Here is a 22,301-nt window from a genome sequence, read left to right as displayed (position 1 = left end):
AGCATTCAGGGACGAAGGTTATGGCCACTGTCTACAGTTCTGCGGTTATGGCCACTGTCTACAGTTCTGCGGTTATGGCGCAGTAGTTTTTCTGCTGGTCCCAGATCAGTGGTCTTTCCTGCGGGTGCACGTGTGCGCAAACTCAGTATCTAGTTTCGGAATCCATATCGTGCACGCGCGTTGTGTCTTGCCTGTCTCTCTCAGTCGGTTGCTGAAGAACGCCATTTTGTCCTGGGCCTTTATTTTTCGTTAGAGTGAAACGGCACTGTTTACACAAGTCCACAATCAGTTATTTTTGTAGCCATGGCTGAGAGCTCATCGGCAGGTGAACCGGTACCGGCTGAGGGGCAGGAGGTGACCGGAGTTCGTAAGATATCAGAATTGAGAGTTATCGACTTGAAAGCTGAATTAAAAAGACGAAACCTAGACACCAGTGGCAACAAGAGTATGCTCTCGGAGCGGCTGAAAAAGGTAAGGCTAGCATGATCCCGGGCTTTAGCCTGCGCAGCGATGGTGCTTTAATGAAGCGGTTATTTTATTGATATGTGGCTGTAACTTTTCTGTCGAAATTGTGGTTGCTATAATATTATAGCTATAATAACTAGTTCGTCATTTCATGTAGTGATTTCATTGCATAATATTGCAAAGCTGGCGCCCTGGGCCACATGGAGGTGGGGGTGGGGTAACGTCATTCGTTTGCTGTAACGTTATCTTGAAAGCTTGCAAACACAAACTTTAAATAAGTTTACTGCTTAAAGCTAACTCGCAAGTGTAACATTTTCTGGTTCTCATGAATCAGCCCTGTTTAGCTACCCGGTGCTAACTCACAACATAACCTAACAGTGATATCGGTTTGCATTGCCATTAGCGAAGTAGCGAACGTTAGCTAGCTAACTCAGCTAGCTATTGTCGGTGTATAGGCTAGATGTAAATTGCAAAGTTAATTAATGTGTCTACTTACATTTTTCACCATTTGATAGAATTCTCTATATTAGCCAAACTAGCAGTTTTTAACGACGGCCTTTCCTTGAAGCAGAAAGTCAAATCGGGAAGCCCCAGTTTGTTGCTAGGTAATACTAGGCTGGCACATTTTAGGAACATCCAATCCCCCACTCTTAGTATGCGTTGTTTTCATTCAACGTTAGCCGTGTTCAATAACGAACGAACTATCAACTGTGTATCGATCAACTCAATGTGAAGTCATTGAAATACCTGTACATTAGAAGTGACGTTTGGTCCAGCCATTGCATGTAATGTTGGCTACATACGGCGATAGCTTATTTCGTACGCAAAACACAATCCTGTGTCACAACATTTCTGGAGGCATTCTTGGATATCAGTGTACAGGAATCAGTAATTGATTATTCTTGGCTTTTTGGCAGGCAATTGAAGAAGAAGGCGGAAATCCAGATGAGGTGGCGGTCGTAGGGGATGCAGGTCCGAAGAAGACCCCAAAACGATCTACCAAAGGTAAGGGGGGAAACGGTAGGTCATACAATGCCCATTGCAAAGCTTCTGTTAAACATTTCTGATGGTTACACGTCAACACTGGGCGTTTAGTTAACGTAACTTAGTTGTGCCAAACTTGAATTGTGGTTCGTTGTTCTGTCTGGCTCTTTCAAAGCGGTTTTCATTATGTGTCAGGGAAAAGACAGGAGACCGATGGAGCTGATGACTGCACAATTGAAGAGGATTCTGTTGACGGACAGGTGAGTTTAATAGACCCAAATTGATACATGACTGGGTGCGTCCTCTCCAAAAAGAAGTGAGACCAAATATACAACGAGTCCTGTGTTGATTTAGGTAGTAATTATAGTTGGCACAAACTACAGACCAAATCAGTAGGTGAGTCATGTCATTTATTTATGCTCACTCAGTTATAATTGGTGCAAATCAGATAAAATCTCTATAAAAAGCACTTTATAATGTATTTTGTATTTTTGTTAGCCTTCAAAGGACAATGAAGCACTGATAATACTCCTATAGGAAAATATATCTTGGAGCAAGCTGAACACTCCTTTCCTTTTGCTATCGTGCCTGATAAAAAAACAAAAAACAAACTTGTAGTTGTCATGGAAACAGCTGTTATTTTAGCAATTCCAAAAAAATGTAGGAGCAGAAGAGACATTCAGAACAATATCTCGCAGTGTGTGTGTTTCTCTCAGTGATTTATTGGATAGGTTTGGATTCCGTATTTCATTTTCAATATTGTTGCACAACGACAATATTCTCAGCAGATTTATAAGTGGGATGGTTTGTTGCTCATTTTTATTTCCTGAAGACCAATGAGAGACGTGACCTTTTCCTCCAGGATGACTCCGAGATGAACCTAGACAGCCTGCAGGAAATGGACATCATGGACATGAGCGTCCTGGACGAAGCCGACATCGACAACGGCATTCCGGCCGACTGCGAGGACTACGACGCCGATGAAATCCTGGATTCGCTGTCCAACGACGGCAACCCGGACGCCGCTCCAGAGGAACCCACCACTGACCACGAAAACGCCAATGAGTCCGACTCCCTGGATGTGCAGGCCGAGCAGAAGCCGGACGATGTGAGTGGTTTAACATGACATATCATGACATATATCGTATCATGACATAAGAACATCAGAACATGACATGACATGACGCGGATGGGCCATTCAGCCCAGCAATGCTCGCCTTTTCCTACCACTGAAGTGCACCTACTGCTTAGTTTTCCTTAACTAAATGACATCTTGCACCTTATCCAGCCTGGTCTTGTGAACCCCCTGTGTTTCTGCCTGCCTGACATGTCCTGGCTACCTGTTCCACACAGTGACATGTTCTGCTAACCCAGGGGTCGGCAACCCTGGTCCTGGAGAGCCGCAGGGTGTGCTGGTTTTTATTTTTGCTTTAATACCAGAAACCGATTCAGACCCAAGAAACCCGTTTGAGGCGAGTTAACTGTGTAATCGATTGCATTAATTGATCAATTAAGTGCAGAGTAACAACGAAAGCCAGCACGCCCTGCGGCTCTCCAGGACCAGGGTTGCCGACCCCTGAAGACTTGCCTGTAGTTCACTTTAATCACTTCAAAAGCCTCAATCATATCTCCTCCAAGTTTCTTTTTACTAAGCTTTCTGAGCGTTTAGGAATACACTACTTATATACAGCATAACTTTGTTGTACAATAGTCATCTTAATATAATTACACGCTTAAATTGCCAGGAAATGCTGGAGGCCGATGTTGATGACCTGGACTCAAAAGAAGAGGACGGAACCTGCCTGTCGTCTAAAGAGGTATGTCATCAGGCATTTTATGTACCTTGTTTTTTTGAATAATCCCCTAAAGACCATCTTCAACAAAATATATATATTTTTTAATTTTTTTCCTAGGAGTTGGACCAGGAGGCAGAAGCCCTAAAAGAAGAAGGTAATGTTTAAGTTTGCTTACGAAACACCTTTCGCACTTTGCCTTGCTATGCAGTTGCTTCATTTCGCTGATCTTGCTCTCAGTGGTAGTTCTCAAGAAGAGACTGGAAATCCAAAGGTAATTACTGACTCCGTGCGCTAGGTCCACTGGCCATAATGCAGCTGCTCCTTCAGCTGAAATTGACTAAATGGACTGGGTAATGTTTTGTATGTTGTTTGTAGACTCAGGCCCGGTACTTGTGACGTCGCACACGGGGCCAGTAATGTAAAACGGGGCAGTATCTTTAACTGACGCCCCTCACTTAGGTGTTGCAGATGCTGTGCAGTGTTTTTAGGTTTGGGGCAAAAGAAGACTTGTGAAGCTGAGAAGAGAAGAATCGGACTCCTCAGCATGCGAGACCTTTTAAGGAAAAGGCCATCAAAGGCATGAATTTGGGCCTGTAATGTAATGTACACCAATGGACTGACTACCTGTGTGCATCACCAAAGGAATTCAGAATTTCCTGTTAAAAAGACAAAACCCCACCTACACCTTGCATCATGGACTCTGAACTCTGAATTTGCTTGGAAGATGGACTTGCCCTGGAGCCTTTCTTCAGAACTGAACTCTCTTTTCTGGCTTGGACCAGGTGAAATGAGAAACCCAAAGTAGGAAATGTCAGCTTTTGTTCTGAGGAAAATTTCAGTTGCTTGGTCTGTTTCTTTGGTTTTTCCAGTCTCTTGAGTGTTTATAGTTGATATACATGTTTAAAGGGGAATGGGAAAAAAGGTCACGTCCTGTTCCAGCCTTGACAGTTCCTCGTTAAATGATTGCTGTGTTTCAGAATTAAACTCTGTGCCATTCTATTCCTGTTAAATCCGTAGAAAATGAGAAAGTAGCCGGGTCTTGTATATCTGAGCCACTTAACGACGAGCTACTGGATCTGCCATCCGAAGAAGAGCCAACTGCCATCGAGGCCTCTGTGAATGTCGCCGAGGACGAAAGCTTATTCCAGGCCGATAAAGCGGACGATGCCCTCAATTTGGAGAGCGAAGTGTCGGCTAGCGACATTGAACAGACTGAAGATAAACTAAACGAAAGCGAGTCTAAAGACAAGGAAAAACGCAATGTTCAAGAAGACGTTACGGACACAGAAAGCGCGGGCGCTCGGGTCGCTAGCGTGAGCGAACGGGGTTCAAACGAAAGCGAATGCGCTGGTGAGTCCGAAATGGACTCGAAGGCCGAGGCCGAGGCAGAAACCGCGAAGACCGAAGAGAACGCTGCGGAACCGCCGGCAGCGAAAGAGTCCTCTTCTGTTGAGGGCGGTGATCAGAAAAAGAGGTTTGTTGTTTTCTGTCTACTAGAACAATGGCTATCTTTACATTGGCTCTTTTGTTAACGAGTTTGCTGCACTTTGAAGGTAAAAATGGTCTGCGCATTTTAATGCAAGTTTCTTTTCTTTCCTTTTTTTTTGGTCACTTTCTCACAACCACCCCCTCTTCCTACCATTATATAATGTAAAACAGTTAGATTTCTAAATGCGAGTAGCGAAGGAAGCTAAACACATTTAAATATTTTGCCCATCAGTTTTCAGTTTGTGTAATTATTGGAACGTGGAATAAGCAGGGTGCATTCGTAGTCTATATTCTGAGTGTTGTTCACGCGGTAGGTATCTTCAGCTGCTCGGCCCTTAAAGCCGCCTCCCATATGCTGACAGTGTGTTTTCTCTGTCCTTAGTTCTGATGAGGAAAAGGGTGTTAAGCCTGAGTCAAAAGATGAAAAAGGTTTGTTTCTACCACATTTTATTCTATCTACCAAAGATATTGATTGCAGATCGTTGCAGATGCATAAGGATACTACCTTACAATTAAAATGTCTTAAAAGATTCCATATTGTGGAAAATAACTATATTGATTGCTATATGGATATTTTGAAGGTGCTATAAAAAAGTTTTTATTGTAAGTATTGATGTGCGGGGTCCCCAAATAAATGCACACAATACTGATAAATAAATAATTGCACATAATTCTTATGAAGAAAATGCATTTAAATCAGTCGTTTGCACTTCAGCGCGGCCCACATTGTAGCCAGAACAAATCCAAGCGCCAAGGCAGATTTCTTTCAGTTTGTTGGGGCTAGCCAGCCAATCAGAACGGAGGTTCATTGGTGTCAATGAGCCTTAAAGACACAGTCACTAAAACCGGCAGTTTTTGCTAAAGCTAATGAGAGGCGCTGGAGAATGGACATTTAAAACTGGATTGTTCTTTGTACTTAAAGCCATCTGCTGGGAGCTAAAATAAAACACTGTAAAGGTGTAAGATTGAACTCAAACTTACATTCTGTGGTCCTAAAGGACTGCATAGTGTTTTTCCCTGCAGCCGGCTCTGCTAACTTACCATTCACCTGCTTTATTGTCAGTCTGACGAGTAAAGCAGGATAGTGTGGCAGTTATGTTAACGAGTGTGTGCGCCTTAAATAACTTGCATTGTTTGAAAGTCAGTAGGTGTGTGGCCCGACCAGTTTCCCAGAAGGTTGCGGGATGAACTTGCAGATCTTGTTTGAAGTACTCTTGTACTATTAATTACCGCTCTTGAACATGTGAGAGAGAGGTGATCAAGAACCAGCTCTGTATCTGTTTGCTGTGTGTCCGAACTGTGAGACTCACCGCCATCTTGCTGTGTGTTGAAAAGCCCCGGCTGGTGGTGCTGCAGCGAGCAGTGGAAAGAATCTGTGGGTTAGTGGACTGTCTTCCACCACCAGAGCGACTGATCTGAAGAATCTGTTCAGCAAGTATGGGAAGGTGAGTGTGCTGGCGGTGATCGCTCGTGGTGTGAGGAACACTGACGCGGGACGGCCTGTAGCGTAGTGGCTAAGGTACATGTCTGGGGCAGCCTGTAGCGTAGTGGTTAAGGTACATGACTGGGGCGGCCTGTAGCGTAGTGGTTAAGGTACATGACTGGGGCGGCCTGTAGCGTAGTGGTTAAGGTACATGACTGGGGCAGCCTGTAGCATAGTGGTTAAGGTACATGACTGGGGCAGCCTGTAGCGTAGTGGTTAAGGTACATGACTGGGGCAGCCTGTAGCGTAGTGGTTAAGGTACATGACTGGGGCAGCCTGTAGCGTAGTGGTTAAGGTACATGACTGGGGCAGCCTGTAGCATAGTGGTTAAGGTACATGACTGGGGCAGCCTGTAGCGTAGTGGTTAAGGTACATGACTGGGGCAGCCTGTAGCGTAGTGGTTAAGGTACATGACTGGGGCAGCCTGTAGCGTAGTGGTTAAGGTACATGACTGGGGCAGCCTGTAGCGTAGTGGTTAAGGTACATGACTGGGGCGGCCTGTAGCGTAGTGGTTAAGGTACATGACTGGGGCGGCCTGTAGCGTAGTGGCTAAGGTACATGACTGGGGCGGCCTGTAGCGTAGTGGTTAAGGTACATGACTGGGGCGGCCTGTAGCGTAGTGGTTAAGGTACATGACTGGGGCAGCCTGTAGCGTAGTGGTTAAGGTACATGACTGGGGCGGCCTGTAGCGTAGTGGTTAAGGTACATGACTGGGGCGGCATGTAGCGTAGTGGTTAAGGTACATGACTGGGGCGGCATGTAGCGTAGTGGTTAAGGTACATGACTGGGGCGGCATGTAGCGTAGTGGTTAAGGTACATGACTGGGGCGGCATGTAGCGTAGTGGTTAAGGTACATGACTGGGGCAGCCTGTAGCGTAGTGGTTAAGGTACATGACTGGGGCGGCCTGTAGCGTAGTGGTTAAGGTAAATGACTGGGGCGGCCTGTAGCGTAGTGGTTAAGGTACATGACTGGGGCAGCCTGTAGCGTAGTGGTTAAGGTACATGACTGGGGCAGCCTGTAGCGTAGTGGTTAATGTACATGACTGGGGCAGCCTGTAGCTTAGTGGTTAAGGTACATGACTGGGGCAGCCCTGTAGCGTACTGGTTAAGGTACATGACTGGGGCAGCCCTGTAGCGTACTGGTTAAGGTACATGACTGGGGCAGCCTGTAGCGTAGTGGTTAAGGTACATGACTGGGGCAGCCTGTAGCGTAGTGGTTAAGGTACATGACTGGGGCAGCCTGTAGCGTAGTGGTTAAGGTACATGACTGGGGCAGCCTGTAGCGTAGTGGTTAAGGTACATGACTGGGGCAGCCTGTAGCGTAGTGGTTAAGGTACATGACTGAGGCAGCCTGTAGCGTAGTGGTTCAGGTACATGACTGAGGCAGCCTGTAGCGTAGTGGTTCAGGTACATGACTGAGGCAGCCTGTAGCGTAGTGGTTACGGTACATGACTGGGGCAGCCTGTAGCGTAGTGGTTAAGGTACATGACTGGGGCAGCCTGTAGTGTAGTGGTTAAGGTACATGACTGGGGCAGCCTGTAGCATAGTGGTTAAGGTACCTGACTGGGGCAGCCTGTAGCGTAGTGGTTAAGGTACATGACTGGGGCAGCCTGTAGCGTAGTGGTTAAGGTACATGACTGGGGCTGCCTGTAGCGTAGTGGTTAAGGTACATGACTGGGGCAGCCTGTAGCGTAGTGGTTCAGGTACATGACTGGGGTGGCCTGTAGCGTAGTGGTTAAGGTACATGACTGGGGCGGCCTGTAGCGTAGTGGTTAAGGTACATGACTGGGGCAGCCTGTAGCGTAGTGGTTCAGGTACATGACTGGGGCAGCCTGTAGCGTAGTGGCTAAGGTACATGACTGGGGCGGCCTGTAGCGTAGTGGTTAAGGTACATGACTGGGGCAGCCTGTAGCGTAGTGGTTTTAGGTACATGACTGGGGCAGCCTGTAGCGTAGTGGTTAAGGTACATGACTGGGGCAGCCTGTAGCGTAGTGGTTCAGGTACATGACTGGGGTGGCCTGTAGCGTAGTGGTTAAGGTACATGACTGGGGCGGCCTGTAGCGTAGTGGTTAAGGTACATGACTGGGGCAGCCTGTAGCGTAGTGGTTCAGGTACATGACTGGGGCAGCCTGTAGCGTAGTGGCTAAGGTACATGACTGGGGCGGCCTGTAGCGTAGTGGTTAAGGTACATGACTGGGGCAGCCTGTAGCGTAGTGGTTTTAGGTACATGACTGGGGCAGCCTGTAGCGTAGTGGTTAAGGTACATGACTGGGGCAGCCTGTAGCGTAGTGGTTAAGGTACATGACTGGGGCGGCCTGTAGCGTAGTGGTTAAGGTACATGACTGGGGAAGCCTCTGGCATAGTGGTTAAGGTACATGCCTGGGACCCGCAAGGTCGGTGGTTCGATCCCCAGTGTAGCCACAATAAGATCTGCACTTTACCGCACTTAACCGCCCTTAATCCTGCATTGCTCCAGCTTAGTCTAAATCAACTGTAAGTCGCTCTGGATAAGTCTGCCAAATGATGTAATGGTGGGGCAGTGCTTATGAGACCCTCACTTTTGGCTTATGTGGGTGGACTTAGAATGTATTCCATATAGGAACTTACAATTAATGCCATTGTCAAAGTCCAAAGTTAAATTTCATGTTTTTTTAAATTTATATTTCTCCTTTATTTGACCAGGCGAATCCCTAATGTTTATGTTACTGGCCTAAATGTACTTAACGGCCGATGTTTGTAGGCATAAAAATAGGCTTGGGGAAATGGGAATTTGCAATTGTATTAGTTGCAAAATGGGTGATTAGTTGCGAGCTGTAAAATGGGCCGTTCTTCTTCGCATGCGCGTTCGTGTAGGTGGTGGGCGCTAAGGTGGTGACGAACGCGCGGAGCCCCGGCGCCCGTTGCTATGGCTTTGTGACGATGAGCTCCACTGACGAGGCCACCAAGTGCATCAGCCACCTGCACCGCACCGAGCTGCACGGCCGCATGATCTCCGTGGAGCGGGTGAGCGCCGCCGCTGTACCGGGGGCGGGGGTGTTGGTTCTGGAGCCTTACGTCAGGGGGGGGTGTTGGTTCTGGAGCCTTACGTCAGGGGGGGTGGGGGGGTGGGGGGGTGTTGGTTCTGGAGCCTTACGTCAGGGGTGCACAGCGAGGAACGTCTGCTCTTAATTATTTACCGTAAATCCTCAAATTGTGGCCGGGGTCTTTTGTTTACTTAGGCTGCACGAAGCACAGGCCTTTATTTGGGGCAGGCTTGTATTCGAGGCAGGCCTTTATTTCTCATTAGGCTTCTGTTGTAGAATTTTATTCTTAGAAATAAAAGTGGGCCAACACTGTTCAACACTTCCTGTAACCGTTCAGAAATCAATTGGTGTAGGCTAATCAGGAACACCGTTTGGTAAGTCATAGTGTCGGCTTCAAATGGAATCCCGGACACAATTTGAGGATTTACGGTAATCGGAGAAATAATATCTTGATCAGACGTTTGTATATGCACCGGCTACAGCTGCAGACTGCTAGTGTATCCTAAAGATTGTACTGTGCTCAAGTACAGGAGTGAACCAACATCATTTACAGAATTAAATTTAATTAAGTTGGATCAAAAACCAGCTCGCTGACTGGCCCTGCAGGACCAGAGTTGTGCACCCCTGCCTTACCTAAGTTTCCGTCTTTAACTACTTTTGCTCATACTAGAAGAGAAGTGGGCCTTCTGGAGGAGCTTTTCATATGTAGGGTTTTCCTGGTCCTCGTTCTCTTACCATGTTACATTGCTAAACTGTTCATACTGAAGGTGAGGGGAAAAGGCTAAAACTTTAGTTGCATGAGAAGTAGTTTCAGCTTGTTGTATTTTACTGTGTGTTGTGGAAATTCTGTGGAGGTTTTGCTAGGGTGAAAAAGGGTAAATTGTGGTACTAGACCCAATACATTGTTTTGGTTGCATTGATCATCAATTTTATTACCATCTAACCAAAATGCTATTCAATTTTGTTCAGTGTATATGGGATAGTGCAAAGTAAAATTTGAAATCTAACGCTTCATTACACTTGAAATGAAATGTCATGGTCTTTTTAGTCAAAGGTCTTCTTTTTGGTTCTAGGCTAAAAATGAACCAGCGGGAAAGAAGCCAGCAGACAAAAGCGATCCTAAGAAGTCCGGGAATGACCGAAGGCACTCTTCTGAGTCCAAGTCTGAAAAGTGAGTCGCATGCTTGAAACGCTGTCTCTCTGCTGGTGTCATCTTCAGCAGGTGAATCTGACACTTCTCCCCGTCAACTCTTACAGGTCCGACGCCAAGGATGAAAAGGCTGAAGGCGGGGAAGCAGGGAAAGATGGCAAAGGTGAGTGAGATAACTGGTGCCCTGGGCGGCCTGTTCCTTCATTCAGATGCCTCCAGACTAATAAAATGAGAACAGAACGCCTTATTAAACCCTTTAAGGTGTGCGTGATTAGGATCTTCTTGGCTGCTCATTCCACGGCTGATGTCACGATCGCTAACGGAAACTGAAAGCAGAACACTCACTTGGAATTTTCCAAACATCTTACACTTCAAAGGGTTATTAAAGGAATTAAACAGTACCTCTAAAGGTTATGATATTCACACACTCTCACTCACGCACGCACAGTCATGGGTCACGCATTCATGATATATTTTTCCCGTTCGTGACAAGGGGCCGAAAGGACCGTTGTGATGGACAAATCCAAGGGCGAGCCTGTCATCAGCGTGAAAACCAAAAGCAAAGAACGGGTAGGTTCTCAATCTCCCCGACGACACGCTCTGTTATTTGGCGGAGTTGTGGATAACTTTAATTCGTCGATTAAAAAAAATAAAAATAAAAATAAAATTTTAAACGACTGCTGTGGGGTTCTCTTCCTAATCCAGAGCTCCAAGAGCCGGGACCGCAAGTCTCCCAGCAAGGAGAAGAAGGACATCCTGTCCTTCGACCAGATCAAGGAGCAGCGGGAGCGGGAGAGACAGAGGCAGCGTGAGCGTGAGATCCGGGAGGTGGAGCGCCGGCGCCACTCCGGGTGAGATTCCCATGATCCTCCTCTTCCCCCTGATGCCAGACACAGCAATGCGTTTACACCATGTAGTGGTGCAAGAATGGGATTCCCAGTGGTGGAGTGGTGAGATTCCGCTTGCAGTGGATTGTGGACTCATGTATATATAAGTAATTGGTGTTAGTGATGGTCAAAATCAGTGCTGAAGACTGGCTTGCAAACTGATTCTCCCTCCTTCCTAAGTTGAACCAACTCTGAGAAGCCAGCTTGAGAAACCGTTTGAGAAAGGGGACCTTCACTGCTGTTCCTCACATAACTCCATATTAGCAACTTACCAACCACCTTCAACAGCATTATCCAGCCTAAATGGTTCTTCAGTCAATCTATTAGCATTACTGAAGTTGGTGTTTCTGGGATACCCCAAAGCCCCTAATTACCATATTGAAGGGGTATTTTATGTGTCCCAGGACAGTAATTATGTGTATATATATTCAGGGGGCCACCTGTGCCCTCGTGGTTAAGGCACATGCCTGGAACCCAGAAGGTTGGTGGTTCAGCCCCGGTGTAGCCGTGATTAGATCAGCACAGCTGTTGGGGCCCTTGAGCCAAGGCCCTTAACCCCACATTGCTCCAGGGGGAGGCTTGTCCCCTGATTTGTCTAATCCAACTGTAAGTGGCTTAGGATAAAAGCCTGAGCTTAGATAGCGTTATGAGATGTTGGGCGGTCTGAGACATTGGGCGGTCTGAGACATTGGGCGGTCTGAGACCTTGGGCGGTCTGAGACCTTGGGCGGTCTGAGACCTTGGGCGGTCTGAGACGTTGGGCGGTCTGACGTTGGGCGGTCTGAGACGTTGGGCGGTCTGACGTTGGGCGGTCTGAGACCTTGGGCGGTCTGAGACCTTGGGCGGTCTGAGAAGTTGGGCGGTCTGAGACGTTGGGCGGTCTGACGTTGGGCGGTCTGAGACCTTGGGCGGTCTGAGACCTTGGGCGGTCTGAGAAGTTGGGCGGTCTGAGACGTTGGGCGGTCTGAGACCTTGGGCGGTCTGAGAAGTTGGGCGGTCTGAGACGTTGGGCGGTCTGAGACCTTGGGCGGTCTGAGAAGTTGGGCGGTCTGAGACGTTGGGCGGTCTGAGACATTGGGCGGTCTGAGACATTGGGCGGTCTGAGACATTGGGCGGTCTGAGACCTTGGGCGGTCTGAGACCTTGGGCGGTCTGAGACCTTGGGCGGTCTGAGACCTTGGGCGGTCTGAGACCTTGGGCGGTCTGGCGTTGGGCGGTCTGAGACCTTGGGCGGTCTGAGACCTTGGGCGGTCTGGCGTTGGGCGGTCTGAGACCTTGGGCGGTCTGAGACCTTGGGCGGTCTGAGACGTTAGGCGGTCTGAGACCTTGGGCGGTCTGAGACCTTGGGCGGTCTGAGACATTGGGCGGTCTGAGACATTGGGCGGTCTGAGACCTTGGGCGGTCTGAGACCTTGGGCGGTCTGAGACGTTAGGCGGTCTGAGACGTTGGGCGGTCTGAGACGTTGGACGGTCTGAGACGTTGGACGGTCTGAGACGTTGGGCGGTCTGAGACGTTGGGCGGTCTGAGACGTTGGGCGGTCTGAGACGTTGGGCGGGCTGACGTTGGGCGTTGTGGCGTTGGGTGGTCTGGTGTTGGGGGTCTGACGGCGGCTCTCTCCCCGGCGCTGCAGCGAGCGGGACCGGGATAACCGGGACAGCCGGGCGGAGCGGGAGCGGATCCGGCTCTTCCGGGAGAAGGAGGAGCGGGAGCGGCTGCTGCGGAAGCGCAGCTGGCTGGAGGTGGAGAAGCAGCGCCTGGACGCCGACCGCATGGAGCGCGAGTTCCTGGAGCGGGAGCGCATGCGCGTGGAGTACGAGCGCCGCCGGGAGCAGGAGCGCATCCACCGGGAGCGCGAGGAGCTGCGCCGCCAGCAGGACCAGCTGCGCTTCGAGCAGGACCGCCGGCCGCTCAAGAGGCCCTACGACGTGGACGGACGGTGAGCGTGCGCGCCTGTCCCCCCACCCCCCCCCGGCTCTCCCTCTCAGTCCCAACCGTGCCAGTGGAGCTTAGCCCCACCGTCCTATCCCGAGAGTGTCATGAGCCCCTATTGAAACTTACCTACTAAATTCTCAACTTTAGCTATTTTTGGGTGGGGGCCACTTCACATTGGGCTTGGGACTGAAGGGGTTAATTAGGGCTGCACAAATGTTGAATTAAATAAAAAAATAAAAAAAATACTGCCGCCATTCGTGTTTTTTTTTTAATCATACCTGATGTGGTAGTAAGCAACCGGCATGTGCAAGTGCTTTCGGGGATATGTATTGAATGCTGGTAAGACGACCAATCGGCAGCGAGGAACGCAACTTCCCTGTGATTGAAAGCACATGATCACATAGAAGCTGTGACCTTGCGGCTGATTGGCTGGCTTATCAACTCCCCATAGAGTTTCCGCATCTGATATGATTAAGGAAAAGATGAAGAAAGATTGCCTTGAAAAAAACGAAAAGAAGCTAGTCAACCTTCATCGATTAGCATCCGATTAGCATAGCCATGCAAAAACTTGCCCATAGACGGACTCGCCTCCTTCCTGGATCTTCACATTGCTATGAACTACCTTGGGGAGAACGAAGATCTTGGGGCATTGGCACTGGTGCTGCCTGTAGCCTAGTGGCTGAGGTACATGACTGGGACCCAGTTCATGCCCCAGCATAGCCACAATAAGATCCGCACTGCTGTCGGCCCTTGAGCAAGGCCCTTAACCCTTAAGGATATGCGAATGGCCAGACGTGATCCAGACACGATTCAGCCCCGATATAACAAACTTACTCAATTGGACGGTGTGTGTTTATAAAAACTCGTCGTCAAATGCCCGTCTATGCTTGGATCGATAATTGAATTGGTATAGACACCGGAAATCGTCTTTGGCCGGCTTCTCGTTGAAGTTCCCCACAGAACGTTTTTAACGTACGCCAGAGTGGTGGGGGGGGGGGCGGCGTTATCCATCCGTGGAACAGTGTCCGTCTGTGGGTAAGGTGACTTATCGTAGAGCCTTGCTCTTAACGCTCCCGGTCGAAATGCACGACAGCCCACACGACTAGTTTACTTCAGCGGGTGGCACTCGAGCGTTTTAACGGTTTGCGTTTCTATATGTCCTCTAGGAAGGACGACTGGCACGCAGACAAGCGGATGGCCATGGACGACCGCTACGGCCGCTCAGACTTCGGTCGCCAGGAACGCTACCAAGACTTTGACCACAGGGATCGCGGGCGCTATCAGGACGACATTCTCCCCGACAGGCACGTACCGTACAGGCTAGGGCGCTCTGCATCGAGGGGGAATACGTATATTAATGTATAAAGTAATGCTTGAATCAATAGGAACTATCCCTCTATTTACTCCATTCTTTATAGCCATACGAACGCATCAAAATACTTGTTTTCTCTCGTCGACGTTTTAAAAATTTTTTTTTTTTTTCTTATATATTTTTCCCTCCCATCCACTTGATTTCATTTTAGATTTTACGTCATCGTCTACCAGTGGGCATGCATGTCGATCAAATGTCTGTCAATCTTTTGTTCGTTCCTCTCATCAGTATTCTTGTCACGCACTGTCACGCATTCTTCTCATTTGACGTCAGTCAGTTGACTCCCCTGCTCCCAGCGAAAGATCTGGTTCTCTCATATTGTCAGTCATATTGCGGAAGCTAGTGCAGCTCCTACTTCCGTTTCATGGTGTCTTTAAAAGCCCCATGAGAGAGAAGAATCCTCACTACGGATAATGGACCCTACTCGGCCCTGATGGCCGTTTATCCACCCTGTGAAAGCACACAGCCTACAGTCGTTTGCATTGTTTTCTGGTCATTGGAAAATGACGTTGTCCTGGAGGCCTGATCAGCCCACATTGGCCTTCTGTCTGACTTGTGGAAGGCCTGAAACAAGAAATGAGAACTGAACTCGCTTGGTTAATTGCATTCTGGGAACTGAAGTTCCTCACCTGGCTGGGTACATTTAATCCTTGGCAGCCTGTGCTGGTTGCTTGCGTCTTGGTGTGGTGGAGTGCTCTGTTGAGCCAGAATCCTGCCTGTTTTTCGTCAGTCATGTCTCAGCATCTCTTGAAGAATGCATAGCAAGTCTGTTACTGTGTTTTAATGGGAGCTGAGTGACGTTACTGAACTGTTGTTTGTCTCTTTACAGGAGGGATGGGCCACGGGGGATGGCGGGAGACAGAGACGGCCAGGTAAAAAAAAAAAAAGCTCTATAAATGTAAAAACCTACTGTATAATAACCAATGGTGTTTATATACAGCGTTTATTTTTTAAATCTCATCTTCATCTCCCTCCTCAGCATTTCTCAGACCGTGGGGACAGGCACGGGCGAGACTCCCGGGACAACTGGGGTGGTTACGAGAAACGAGCCCTCAATCCGTCGAGGTGACTTTCCTCTCCGTTTATTTCATTTTAAACCCATTTATGTTAACGTTTTAAACAAAATCAATTGGTAATTCCATAGCAGCTAATAAGCACCGTATATTCTGGTTTTGGTTTATTGTTCTTGCGGACTATTGACTTATATATATCAGAGTAGCTGGTCTGAATTAGCTCCTGCTGTCCAGATGACCGCAGTATCCGACTCTGGATATTAAAAATAAAATAAAACCTGCTGTCCTCACTCAGCTTGGCTGTATGATCAGTGGATCAGTTCCTGTACTTTGTACTTAGTACTCCTGTACAGTTCCTGTGCTATATGAATGCCAAACAGTTACCATTTACTTTGTTGGCTTCGTTCTCATGAATACAACCAACTTTAGTCCCCACCGAACATTCAGATGGTTGTAGTAAACGGAAATGGTCCCTTAATTGAAACTGAACACTCCAGCCAAACAAAGTCCTAAATGAGGTCCGGTAGACCGCCGTAACCATGGTGGTAACTTCATCTGATAAAAGAAAAGGACTGTTGCATGGATAAGTAAAGAAAGCACAAACCACTTTACCTGGGCACTTTGAGAAACTGCTTTTGTGAAGCGACGGCCATCTCACCGCTCCTCTCCTCGTTGTTTTGCAGGGAAGGCCGGGATTGGGACGCACGCAAAATGGACGGTGACAGACCCTGGCAAGGTGCGGTTTGTCTGCGGTGTGATTGTGTCTGGCGTAGTTTTGTCTGTGGGTTTAAGATTGCGGAAAGGTTCTCCCACCAGTGTAGTCATTGCGCAGTCATTCCACGCAGAAATGAACTGCAGAGCTGTCATGGTGAACATGACGAATTCACTGCAGGGTCCCTCAGCAAAAGCATGATTTGATGTTCGTGGTGTGGCACTACCACCCACGCTTGCTGGGTCTGTACTGAGTGTGTCTGTAAGCTGACAGCACATGGTCTGTACTGAGTGTCTGTAAACTGACAGCACATGGTCTGTACTGAGTGTGTCTATAAGCTGACAGTATGCTCTGTACTGAGTGTGTCTGTAAGCTGACAGTATGCTCTGTACTGAGTGTGTCTGTAAGCTGACAGTATGCTCTGTACTGAGTGTGTCTGTAAGATGACAGTATGCTCTGTACTGAGGGTGTCTGTAAGATGACAGTATGCTCTGTACTGAGGGTGTCTGTAAGCTGACAGTATGGTCTGTACTGAGTGTGTCTGTAAACTGTAAGCTGATATTCTTCCGTTTCAGGTGGAGACCGAGGCCTCCCAGGGCAGGGTCACATACAGAGAGGAGGGATGGCAGGGTAAGGATAGACTCTGAAGACATACATTGATTAAATAATTCAATGTTATATATACATTAAAACATAGTTTAAAAAATGAAGAATTGGTAGAAAAATCCTCACCAGTCCAGCCCCCTTCCATCAACTACAATGTTAGTTACTAATTCTGAACTATGGATATTATTGATTAGTTATGTTGGTGAAAGAATACTCATACATGTATATATAATTGAACTGAATTGTACAAACTGTACATCAGTTCGGCTGTAGTGTGTGAGTGTGAGCTGTGTGTGATCTGTAAGAGCTGTGTAAACTCCCTGTCCTTTAGTTGGGCTGTAGTTTGAGGGTTGTGTGTGTGAGCTGTGTAAACTCCCTGTGGTTCAGTTAGGCTGTAGTTTGAGGGTTGTGTGTGTGTGAGCTGTGTAAACTCCCTGTGCTTTAGTTGGGCTGTAGTTTGAGGGTTGTGTGTGAGATGTGTGAACTCCCTGGTTGCCTGTGCGCTGTATAACCCTCTCCTCTCCTCTCCCTCAGGCGCGGGGGCTACATGCAGGGGGGCACGTCACAGGGCCTGTCGGGGGCGCTGAATCGGCAGAACCAGATGATGCAGGGCGGGGGTATGCAGGGTGGGGCCTTCGGCCGGCGTTACTGACCGTAAAATGTCCGCCGTCTCCCGTGCCCGCCCCCCCCCTTGTTTGAGTGTAGTAGTGTTCCCTTCGCCAGCGTACATACTGCTTCCCCGAGCTCTATTGATTCAGACGTTACTTTTGTAGTCCTCTCCGGATTCCCACACCGAGAAACAAGCCACCGCCCACCAGCCTGGTTCAGCATACCTGGGTTTTAAATGTCACCCGTGTTCCGTTCACTTTCTTTTCTCTCCCCCCCCCCCCCCCCCCCCCCACGTTTAAATGGAAAAAAACAAGTCGATGTGAAAATACACTTGCGCATTTTTTTTTTTTCTTTATTTTTTTTTTTTTTTCTATTTTCATGTCTTTTAAGTGATGAAGGTTGAAGTCGAATCTTGAGAAATGCTCAGGAACGTTTCACAGTGCTTAGTTGGACTGGACACTGTGGCTTGGGGTGAACTTTGTTATGGACATTTATTTAGCTCGATAATGAACATGCAATATTGGATGTGTTTCAATAAACTACCTTGAATTGTAATGGTGTTGTTTCTGTATATATTTTTTTATATACATACACTCTTAAACACTACTTTTTTTTTTGTACGCATTCTTCAGTGGAATCTTTGCGTCTACATGTACCCAGGTGTACTTTCATAATTGCACCACAAGATGTCACCAACATGCTAAAATCGAGAGCTGCAAAATTGAATTTGTTGCATAACACGCGTAGTCTTCCTGAAGTCTGTCACTGTTCTGGTATCAATTACATTTTATTATGCATTTAAGTACAGCACAGCTTAATTTAGCTATGCTCTACTTAAATCTTTGAAGGTGGACTTTGCCTGTGAGGTTTGAAAATTTCACCTGAACCATTCACACCTGCGAATATTTTGGCACAACTGCATTTTTATGATGCGTGTGAGTCCAACGCTTACTGGTGCTGCTCCGATTTTCAGAACGAAGCGGTTACAAATAAACACTGCTATTGCCTTTATCCAGATGAATTCCAGCGTCACACAACCACGTATTCTTTGGTAGTCACTCTTCAGTTCTGAATGTAATGAAGCTGGGATGTAGGGCGCAGGGTTTCGGGCTACTGCGAAGCCAGGAGGCTGTGTTGTGTGCATGGGATGGCCCGACGCCCTTTTAAATTGTCAATTTCGTGCTTTCTCGTGCACCGCGGCAAAGACTACCGCCATCTGGAATTCAGAAGGAGACAGATGATGCCACACTTCCATGAGAAGCTCTATCTCTTCGTGCTTAGAGCTGACGGCACGCGGGCGTTGTTCCAGCTGTCCGAAGTGCTCAATTGGGTCCAGATCTAAAGGGCCATAATGTGGGCGATTTCGGCGTCCTCTGAAATGACTGGCCGATGTGTGCACTGGCGGTAGGAGCGTCGTCGTTTTCCACCCTCTGCAGGAAATTAATGTCTCAATATGGGGTGAATTTGACCAATAAGGATATTTGATTAGTACGGACAAAGTTTCCTACATTTTTTCCCCTCTACCTGTTTGTTCAATCTTTTCATGTTAACTGCTGAATCGTATCTTGAGTGTCAAACCGTGTACCAGTGACTCCTATTTGTAAATTTATTTTAAACCAGGACTACTGAACTCTGCGTCCTGCGGGCAGCAGTGTCTGCAGGTATTTGCTTCAACCATCCGCTTCACCACCTGATTTCACGAATTAGCTTATCTGAACTAAGCAGGTAAAACAATTACTGAAATCAGGTGGTGTAGCGCACGATCGGAGCGAATACCTGCAGACACTGCGGCCCGCAGGACGCGGAGTTGAGCATTCTATTTCAGAGGCATTTTCAATTGAGTTCTCTATTTCAAATGTGGGATCTCTCGAGTAGGATGACCTCAATGGGAAAATTACCTAAAACATCTGACATTAAAGGACTATTTGGGGGAAAGGGTTCATTTTGCGCAAGAGGTTGTATTTTGGTTGATTGGTGTCGTGCATCACATCTCTGCCAAATTTGGTGCGAGTGGGAGAGGTATGATCGGTTCCGATTTGCAATGTGAACTATAGTACAGTATAAAATTAGTTTCGTGACTCACACTCATCTATGGAGAGAACCCACACTTTTCAAGCACTCGATTTTTATGACTAAGATCTGAGCAAATCCAGACTTTAAAATTATAAACTTCTAGCTGACATTGTTGATTAAAAAAATTGTTTCATAAATATGTTGTTTATAGGGCAATTTGCCGTTTCGTTTTTTGGTACATTCAGAGTGCTTTTAGGGTATCTGTCATTTTGATCTATGAAGAACTGCTCAGCATGTCAGTTTTCCTATGTTAGGGGTTGAAAGCTCTGAAACTCAATCTCTCAAAACTAGTCAGAAGGCAGATATAATCTATAATATCTAAGGTCGCAAAATGTGGAATGTGTAAATATTAGAAGTGAAGCGTATGAGTAAGTGGTAGGACTGTGCCGCGTGGTTTTTATGAAGTGGATGTACGTTATATCTGCCTCACAGCTGCAGGTCTCCAGGCTCTCTGAGCCTACGGTCTGGCCCTGGCAATCATCCAGACATGTGTTTGAGCATTGTACGGTGCTTAGGAGCCATGTCGAATGGTGTATATCACCGAATTTCTTCTGATTTCGCTGGCTTTGACGCATACAAATGAAGCATTAGTATTTCATAATTCCTGAGGTAGGATGTAGGCAGAAAGCCTCAATGGTGTTGCCTATTCAGAATTACTCCTTGTGCTATCGTTTTTTGCACCAAACAAATTAGTAGCCTCTGGACCTGTATCACGAAGCAGGATAACTGAGTAAGCTGGATAACTACATTGAGTAAAACCTGGAACTGTTCTTTTTACTTCAGACTACTGTAACCTTTTGAACTTGTGGAGCTGGCGCCATTACATTGTTCAACTTGTGGCGCAATCGAAGAATTTAGTGTGGCAACATTTTGACCTGGCATCGCACAATTAGCTACTGTAAGTTGTATATGCGTGGCGGCACGGATGGTGCAGTGGGTAGCACTGCCGCCTCACAGCAAGGAGGTCCTGGGTTCGAATCCCCGTCGGCCGGGGCCTCTCTGTGTGGAGTTTGCGTGTTCTCCCCGTGTCTGCATGGGTTTCCTCCGGGTACTCCGGTTTCCTCCCACAGTCCAAAGACATGCACGTTAGGCTGATTGGAGAGTCTAAATTGCCTGTAGGTATGAGTGTGTGTGTGAGTGAATGGTGTGTGTGTGCCCTGCGATGGACTGGCGACCTGTCCAGGGTGTATTCCTGCCTTTCGCCCAATGTATGCTGGGATAGGCTCCAGCCCCTCTGCGACCCTGATCAGGATAAGCGGGTTCAGATAATGGATGGATGGATGGAAGTTGTATATGCATATTTCGCTACCATTTATGTATGTATAAATCCGCAGTAGGCTATGTGCTGAATCATTAACGGTACTGGTCACACCATGATATTCCTATCGTATCACATGGCGAATTGATGAACTGCAGTGAATTGAGGAACCGAAAAGTGCGGGGGGAATGAAAGGGCAAATCATTTTAAAATTTGTTAACTTTTTTAGTCGCATCTGGGTGACCTTAAAAAAAATGGCGGCACCACCAGGAAAAATGGTCGTTTAGTCGCAGTCTCAAGCCCTGGTCCATGTTCCAGTTTTGGGTGGTTTCAAGCAAGGTTTTACTCAGTGCAGTTATCCGGCTAACTCCAGTAATTCTGCTTTGTGATGCAGGCCCCTTGCATCAATACGCCTTATTGCTGATGTTTATAGTTTGTGTATAGTTTATCCTAAAGTATCATCAACCTTTATTTACACTCGGAAAGGACATATTGAGGGACCAAGTGCCAAGTGTGCCAAGTTTACAATGAACACAATAGTCAACAAATAAGTTTTGTAGAGAAATAACAAAAAAATCTTTGTGTTAAGACATTCACAGTTAGTGCACCATAGTCCATTTATGAGCTCTCTGAAACTGCCCAGAGTCACAAGAGAATCATTCTTTAAAATGATTCCTGGAGGATGGAGTGCTGTATCTAAAAGCAGCATTTTCAAGGTCTGTATTTATTTTTGAACCTGTAGCACAAGTAATGAGCAGAAAAAGTTAAAGTGTTCCAGCTATTGAAGGTGAAAGGGTTTTCATGGCATGGTTTGAGTGCACTCATACCCTATATAGCCTAAGTCTTAGTCCGATATCAATCGTTACTTCACGGCATGGAGTGCTCATCTTCACCCCATTTTAAAGTTTCTCTTCTCTGCAGAGAGCAGTACCTTCCAAGATGACAATACCCCTATTCGTCGAGCAGTGGTCTCCAACCCTGGTCTTGGAGATCCATGGGGTCTGCAGGTTTTTGTTGTTACTCTGGACTTAATTAAATCAATTAGAGCAGTAATTACACAAGTTAACTTGCCTCAGCTGGTTACTTGGATCTCAACTGGGTGCTGATTTTAAGGTAAAAACAAAAACCAGCAGACCCTGTTGCTCTCCAGGACCACAGTTGCCGTAGCGCATTAGAGCATGACACTGGTGTTGCCTGTAGCAGGCTGTAGCCTCGTGGTTAAGGTACATGACTGGGACCCGAAAGGTTGGTGGTTCAAGCCCCGGTGTAGCCACAATAAGTTCCGCACAGTTCTTGGGCCCTTGAGCAAGACCCTTACCCCTTTGTTGCTCCCCTGTGGATTGCTTATCCTGCTTAGTCTATTTCAAGTCGCTTTGGATAAAAGCCTCAGATAAATAATATATTGTTATTATCACAGTTTTGTACGTCTCTGGATAAAAGCGTATACTAAAT

The 22,301-nt window shown here is 47.2% G+C and overlaps 1 protein-coding gene across 3 annotated transcripts; it reads left to right on the top strand.

The window, feature by feature from the left end:
* The first annotated feature begins 171 nt into the window (after positions 1-171).
* safb (scaffold attachment factor B) lies at positions 172-18,073 on the top strand. Of its 3 annotated transcripts, none has more exons than XM_061239122.1 (21): positions 172-471; positions 1,383-1,470; positions 1,645-1,709; positions 2,312-2,557; positions 3,195-3,266; positions 3,363-3,399; positions 4,263-4,719; positions 5,116-5,162; positions 6,069-6,178; positions 9,070-9,219; positions 10,313-10,410; positions 10,497-10,552; positions 10,883-10,959; positions 11,095-11,240; positions 12,905-13,210; positions 14,373-14,510; positions 15,408-15,450; positions 15,558-15,643; positions 16,275-16,327; positions 16,879-16,933; positions 17,444-18,073. In XM_061239122.1, the coding sequence occupies exons 1-21, from the start codon at positions 304-306 to the stop codon at positions 17,559-17,561; spliced, it is 2,616 nt and encodes an 871-aa protein (XP_061095106.1). In that variant the 5' UTR covers positions 172-303; the 3' UTR covers positions 17,562-18,073. The 3 variants fall into 3 exon arrangements, with proteins under 3 accessions (XP_061095106.1, XP_061095105.1, XP_061095107.1); XM_061239121.1 differs by having other exon boundaries at positions 2,282-2,557; XM_061239123.1 differs by lacking the exon at positions 14,373-14,510 and having other exon boundaries at positions 2,282-2,557.
* Positions 18,074-22,301: the final 4,228 nt, after the last annotated feature.

This window comes from Conger conger, chromosome 4, assembly GCF_963514075.1.
Source record: "Conger conger chromosome 4, fConCon1.1, whole genome shotgun sequence".
Classification (NCBI taxonomy): Eukaryota; Metazoa; Chordata; class Actinopteri; order Anguilliformes; family Congridae; genus Conger; species Conger conger.
Note: the sequence above shows the minus strand (reverse complement) of the source record. Positions and strands in the feature narration are given on the sequence as shown.

Coding starts and splice junctions, on each gene's coding strand:
- safb (XM_061239121.1), top strand. CDS start 304: ATGGCTGAGAGCTCATCGGCAGGTGAACCGGTACCGGCTGAGGGGCAG. Junction 10,553..10,882: donor AGCAGGGAAAGATGGCAAAG/GTGAGTGAGATA, acceptor GTTCGTGACAAG/GGGCCGAAAGGACCGTTGTG. Junction 10,960..11,094: donor AAACCAAAAGCAAAGAACGG/GTAGGTTCTCAA, acceptor TTCCTAATCCAG/AGCTCCAAGAGCCGGGACCG.